The 6,534-nt window shown below is 45.2% G+C and overlaps 2 protein-coding genes across 2 annotated transcripts; one reads left to right on the top strand and one right to left on the bottom strand.

Moving 5' to 3' along the window:
* Positions 1-619: 619 nt before the first annotated feature.
* Positions 620-4,626, top strand: Scc3 (Scc3 sister chromatid cohesin complex subunit; the record flags this gene model as incomplete). The annotated part of the gene is made up of 19 exons (XM_005833450.1): positions 620-666; positions 722-939; positions 985-1,097; positions 1,151-1,404; positions 1,467-1,737; positions 1,785-1,892; positions 1,942-2,140; positions 2,321-2,457; positions 2,505-2,573; positions 2,625-2,708; positions 2,754-2,909; positions 2,950-3,075; positions 3,123-3,197; positions 3,688-3,799; positions 3,863-3,947; positions 4,126-4,159; positions 4,206-4,286; positions 4,339-4,430; positions 4,485-4,626. The coding sequence occupies 19 exons, from the start codon at positions 620-622 to the stop codon at positions 4,624-4,626; spliced, it is 2,403 nt and encodes an 800-aa protein (XP_005833507.1).
* Positions 4,627-5,362: 736 nt separating this feature from the next.
* GUITHDRAFT_138253 (hypothetical protein) lies at positions 5,363-6,325 on the bottom strand (the record flags this gene model as incomplete). The annotated part of the gene is made up of 4 exons (XM_005833449.1): positions 5,363-5,479; positions 5,551-5,601; positions 5,653-5,864; positions 5,959-6,325. The coding sequence occupies 4 exons, from the start codon at positions 6,323-6,325 to the stop codon at positions 5,363-5,365; spliced, it is 747 nt and encodes a 248-aa protein (XP_005833506.1).
* Positions 6,326-6,534: the final 209 nt, after the last annotated feature.

Here is a 6,534-nt window from a genome sequence, read left to right as displayed (position 1 = left end):
CCTCTCTCTCTCTCCTCTCTCCTCCTCTCCTCTCTCCTCCTCTCCTCCTCTCCTCCTCCTCCTCTCCTCCCTCCTCCCTCCTCCCTCCTCCTCCTCCCTCCTCCCTCCTCCCTCTCCTCTCCTCTCCTCCTCTCTCCTCTCTCCTCTCTCCTCTCTCCTCTCTCCTCTCTCCTCTCTCCTCTCTCCTCTCTCCTCTCTCCTCTCTCCTCTCTCCTCTCTCCTCTCTCCCTTTTGCAACACACTTATCTACCCATCCGTCCTCCGTCTTTCCGACCCTCCGTCCCTTCCTTCCTCTGTCTCAACTAATCCCTGTGCTCAATATCTCCCTGCTCTCTTGCACTCTTCACCGTTTTGTCTCCTTTCTCCATGTCTGCTCTGACTTTTGTCCCTTCTTTGCCTTTCTGCATTCTACTGTCCGTTAATTCATTTATCTCTACCTGTTTGAATGGCTCCATGGCTCCCTCACTCTTTGATTAACGTCTCTGTTACCTGGTTTCCTCTTGACTTTGGAGTTTCGAGTACGAGTGCAATGCCATTTCTGGACACTGATGTTTTGCAGCTCTCTGAGATATGATACTGACTACTGCAATTGCAGACTTTCAACCAAAAGGTATTTGAAATGTCAGCCACGCCAAGACGAACGATGCGGCCGCGAGCTGAGATCAGGTAAAACACTTACTCAGTTTATTCAGCTTTTATTTTTCTCATGCGACCCTCACAGTTACAAGGAACCTGGCCAACTGAAACTGTCTATGCTTGAAGCAGACAAAGACAACGATAGCGATGATGCTTTCGAAGGGAGCACAAAGGGAAAAGCTTCGCAACATAAACGAAAGCACAGCGATGTACTTTCTCAGTCTTCCCCTGCACCGTCTCAGAGACGCAAGACTGATAAGACAGGACGATTACTCTTTGAGACTAGCGAAAATTCGCTCTTTGGTGTGCCATCAGCTTTTCTCTTGTATTAAAGTGAAAACTTCCTAGGTATCATTGCTACCAAGGCGAGTGCCATTCCTATGGCTGTCAAAGAATGGTGGGAACAGTATGACAGAGACAGAGCAACGGCTGTCTGCAAACTCACAAACATGGTGCTAGAAGTGAGTGTTTGGCATATCATATTTTCTTCATACGCCTGAAACACTTCTTACAGGCAGCTGGATTCAAAGAAAGATTCCCGGCTTCAGCTTTTGGAAGTGATGATGACATGGATGTTGATGACTATCTGCGACAGCTTGTAGAAACATGCGCTTCCGGAGAAGCTGAGACTTCAATCAACTGTTTCACGGGAAACAGCAAGTCTCACAAGAAAGTTCAAAGCCAATTCTCAGACTTTTGGGACAAGTTTGTCTATCACGCCCCTGAATCTGAGCTGCGCAGCATGCATGAAAATCCATTTTGCCCGTGGTTGCATGCTATGTCCACGTATTTAATGATATGAAAAATATTCATTATGATATTGTATCCAGGTCTCAGCTGAAAATTCTTCGGTTAGCTTCCACAATTGTTGGACTGGAAATCATGAATGCAATTGTTGGACGTGCAAACGATACTTTGGATGCTATGAACAACCTTGAAAGGCTATATGAAGCCGCAAAAAGCAAGAAGGAAACTCAAAAGTTGGCAAGGCTTGAGGAACAATTGGAGGCTAAACGATCGATCCGCGGGGATGCAGAAAAAGCTCTTTCAAGCTTTTTCAACTCTATTGTCATTCATCGGCATAGAGATGCTGCACATGAGGTTTAGTTTGAATCATACGACTTTGAAAATTGACATTTGCATATCAGATACGAGCACGCTGTATTTCATCCATCGGAAAAGTGATCATTGATTACAAGTCCAAATTTCTCGAGAATTCGTTCCTCAAGTATATTGGTTGGGCACTCTACGATAAGGTGAGCTGCTGTCTGGCTTCGAAGGGCTTATTCTGACTCAATATGACAGCACGCCGATGTGAGACTTGCAGCACTTGAGTGCATCGACAGCTTTTACAGTAATGGTTTGGAAAACGAATTAGAAATGTTTACCGAAAGATTTCGGGATCGAATTCTTGAGATGCGTTTGGATGTTACCAAGCAAGTGGCAATCCAAGCTATTGAGACTTTGAAAACAATGGCAACCAAGGAACTTTTGAAAAATGATGGTCCAGAATTGGTCTATTCTCTTATCACCGAAGCGGATGTTGACATCCGTAGTGCTGCGGCCGATTTCATTGAAGCCTCTTACATTTCTCACGATCTGGAACTTGCTTTTGAATCTGCTTCTCGTGTATCAGGTGGCTAAACGATTGCGGCAGGTCAAAATCTTACGTTTGATTGCGCAGACAAAGGTGCGAAGGAAGACCAGAAAGACTCCTTCGTTTTCAAGGGGATTGTCGAATTGTTGGGAACTGTGGCATCTGAATTCCAAGACCTTCAACCTGCAGTCGAAGTGCTGATTGAGCGTGTTCCTGTTCTTGAGGTGGTTTTTGAACCTGTGATGCGATTGAATGACTCAATTGTTCATAGAATTTCACAATTGCATGCGATGTTTTGCTTGAGGATACAGGGGATGATGCATTGGAGCCTGAATATAAGGTATAGCGGCTTATGGTTCTGGTTCTGATTCTGATGGATGAAATCGTGCAGGTTACACTTGCTAGGATGATGTGCGGGACGCTAAGCCTCCTGGCTGGAAATGTTGAGCAGGAAGAAAATTCAAACAGAAAGAAGGTGGGGAAATATATCGACTTAATTAACTTGACATCTTGTCCTCAGAACCCTGAACAAAAGAAATTAAAAGAGGCATGCATTGTTCTTTCGCATAATTTGGCTGCGATTTTTGGAAAATTTGGTACAGAAAAAGAAATGCTCCCTCCACTGGTGGGTTTGTTGCAGCACTTCAACTTGGATTCCTTCAGCGCAAAGGATAAGGTTGATGGAATGAGCTTGGCCAGTAACTGAGAAGTAGTAGGTCCTGAAAGACATAGTCGACCGTGTTGTGGAGATTTCAAAGAAATCCCAAGATTTTGATGTTATGCTTGCCTGTGGGCAGTCGCTTGCGAATTTGGAAAATTCAGATTACGCAATGAAAGCAACGGTAAGACATACCTTTTCAAGCATCGTACTGAAATCTTGTTGGGACAGATTCAAACAAGGCTGAAGCCTCTGTATGAGTCTTTGAATGCTGAATTGAAGAAAATTTCGGAGGCAGTGAGCAAGGTTCTACTCTGTTGTCTACTGTTTACACGACCAATCAACAAATTGCAGGGTGGAAGAATCTCATCTCTCAATGAATTGAGCCTGAAGCGAGCCGCAATATTAAGTGGGCATCTTGATATCTTTAAAATATCATCGGATCCAAAGGAATACATCCTGTCCTTGATGAAAGATTATGTTGAAAACGAACAATACAAAAATCATGAAGTATTTGACTATCTTGTGCGCATGTCATACTGAGAGATTCGCAGGTTGGTTGCCATTTGGTGTGCCTTTGCCTTCATTACCTGCTTTGGCGAATGGAGACACGACGAGAAGATGAAATGCATGACATATTGCAAGCTCGTGACTCGTTACTCGAGTTTTGCAACGAAGTCTTGCGGAAAGGCACTTCAGTCAATCGCAAGTTGTCTGTGCAGGTCGCCGTGGCAATAGCCGACATGCAACAGGCATTTTTGCAGTCCCCTTGACAAAAACGGCTGATGAGAAGTAGGTCTTTGGGAGATATCTGCAATCAGAGGGAAATCAAGACCTGGAATTTCCGTCAGATGCTCTCCAAGCTTTGGGCGAGTTCGCAGAAAGTTTACTGTCCAATAACATGAAAGGTACATAAGAAAAGTGTTGATTTCGTATTGTTCCAAGTGTATTGACATGTAAAGCATAGACAGCGAAGATCTTGGAGAGAGTATCAGAAATATTGGAGTACAAGATGATCAAGATCCGCGAAGTTCACTTCGAGTCGTCGCCATTGCTGTATATTTGTCATATTTTTGCTTTTCCTCTCTCGGAATGAATATGGCCTCAGGTTCTCAAAGGTCTTATTTATCAAAGAGATGCATCTGAAAGCACATTGATCGATATGCTGTCAACTGTAACGATGTCCGAACTCGATTCTTTCATAGTCGGTACATGAAATTGAATTTTGGTGCAGGCATAGGCCATACTCAGCAAAGTTCCATAACGAGGTAATTTCGTGTAATGTTGATTCAAGTTTTGACTTGATGTGCTCAGCTCCTGAAGATCGCAAACGAACAGCTCATCCCACAAGACCGTTCAGACCGAGTAACTTTCTGGCTGAAAGCACATCAAAATGTATGAGTTCGCGGTATTTCCAGTACATTGCGACACTGATTGATTATTTCAGATGTATATGAAGTTGGGTCAAAGCGTCTCCTCCGAAAACTCAAACGTTTCGTCTATGGGTATGGCACTGATTGACTCAGTCAGCGTTCTCAGGTTGTCACGATTTCTAAAGGGTGGTTAAGGTCCATTACTCATGTTTTAATGCAGACTCGACGAAGAGGATACAGAAAAATACATCAAGGATGGTCTTGACTGGACTTTGAGCGACGCAAATGGAAGAAGCAACTTTCTTGAAATGCTTGCTATTCAAATAAGATTTTTGTCAAGCTTGCAGGCGAGAAAAATGTAAAGCTTCTCATTGAGCCATGCCCGTCATGTATCTGATTTTTACTCAGGGTAAGACATCTGGAAGAAATTTGCAGGACAGGTGGCCTCTCCTTTGGGCAAGCAAACCAACTTGAAAGGTCGCTCTCTAAATTCCACAAGGGTCTCACAGACCGAGGAGATTCGAACAAGTGCTTGCTATCCTCTCATTTGTGATTTTTTCTTGATCAGAATTTAACAGGCAAAGAGGTTCGCCAACTGGTCCTGCAAGCAGAGACATTTTTGCCAATGATCAAGATCCAGAGTTCTCTGGCTCTCTGGCAAATACACCTTCGCATACTCAACAATCTCAACTCTCGGAGATGATTTCAACAGCGGACATCGAAGATTCTCCATCACAGCCGAAGCGGAAGAGTGAGTGAATGTGTATTCGACTTCGCGTGTGATTTGATGAGCAGGTTCGCAAGAGAGTCGAGGATCATCGAAGAAAAGTAGAGCATGATAAGTTGTGTGAGCCGTCGGGAGAACCTGGTTCACTTCTACCCGGGAACATGACATGACATACTGCCCTCCATGGATAGTAACAAAGTAGATTAAAGTGTGAAAACAACCTTTCCCAAAGTCGACAGGAGCTGCACAACACTGACATTCGGACTGCGATCTGCAGTGACAAATCAAGAGCAGTTTATCATAGAAGTGAATATGTATGTTGCTGACAAGTCACTTTTGGGTCAGAGAATACGGAGAGAAATTCCACTTTCTCAGACGTATTCCTTATCCGTGGAGTTGGGCGCAGTTGCAAGGACATCGTTGCCAGACATGACGATGAAGCAGAAGATAACCTTGGCCACGGTATCCAAGATAGCATACCCGCACACCTAACACACAGTTAGTAATCCGGTGCACCAATCTGGACGGCATGTTATGTCATTTCAAGTGTCCTTCTTACCTCAAAGGAAACGGAGAAGGATGCAAATCCCTCAGAGAACAACCAAACCATCTTCACATTCCGTCAGAAGAAACCCGTATGGATAGGTGCGGAGGTGCTCACCGGGTAGAAGATGAAGGCCACAGTGACAATGGTAGCGAGCTGTCCGTACAAAGACGCGACATCCCCACCACGAGTCACAGCTGATTCCCTCATGTTCTTGGAGATCGAGACCAAAACACAGACAAGGGCAATGGCTCCGATAACGAACCAGAACCACTTTACGGTGGTCACCACTGACACCGATGCAAAGTAGAAAGTGGCAACATAGAGAACTGCATAGAAAAATCATCAGGGAAAGCAACGAGCAGGACGCTCTTGAGAATTGATTCTTGCAAATGAGAAGCAGGATGTATGCAAAATACTCACTCTCAGCACCGATGGTAGCAGCGATGATGGAAGTCTCTGCTCCAGCGATCAATCCAAGCTGAAGGATGATCAAGGGAAGGGTGATGGCGTAGTCCACGTATCGAACATAGAAAAACTGTCTGCAACCAGCCACTGCAGTCCAACCCTGTCCAGAGAGCATAGCAAAGTACGCCAAGGTGGAAAACGCGCAGATGTAGATCGAGCAGAAGTAGTACTGCTTAGTCTCCTTGGCAGAGCTCGACCTTGCGATGAAGACAATGGTGGAAACTGCAAGGACAAGGAAGACAATGGTGAGAGCTCCCACACCAGTGGATCCCACTTCCTCGATCGTAGTGCATGCCGCCGGCGACAGACTTTCAATGGCCATTTCCGCCGCTTCGTTCGTGTCTCTTCGCGCTCGTCTCTACCCCCGCCTTTTTCAGTACCCCAGAACTATCGCTTACTACCACCCCTATCGCTCCTTGTCATCTGAGGACCCTTGCAGAGCCCCTATTCAAAAAGGATGAGGTAGGGGTCATGAACGCTAGTCAACCTGACTGATTCAATCCCGGAGTCCTGAGGCCGGCCGGGCCGCTA

Source organism: Guillardia theta (genome assembly GCF_000315625.1).
Source record: "Guillardia theta CCMP2712 unplaced genomic scaffold GUITHscaffold_30, whole genome shotgun sequence".
Taxonomy (NCBI): Eukaryota; class Cryptophyceae; order Pyrenomonadales; family Geminigeraceae; genus Guillardia; species Guillardia theta.
Note: the sequence above shows the minus strand (reverse complement) of the source record. Positions and strands in the feature narration are given on the sequence as shown.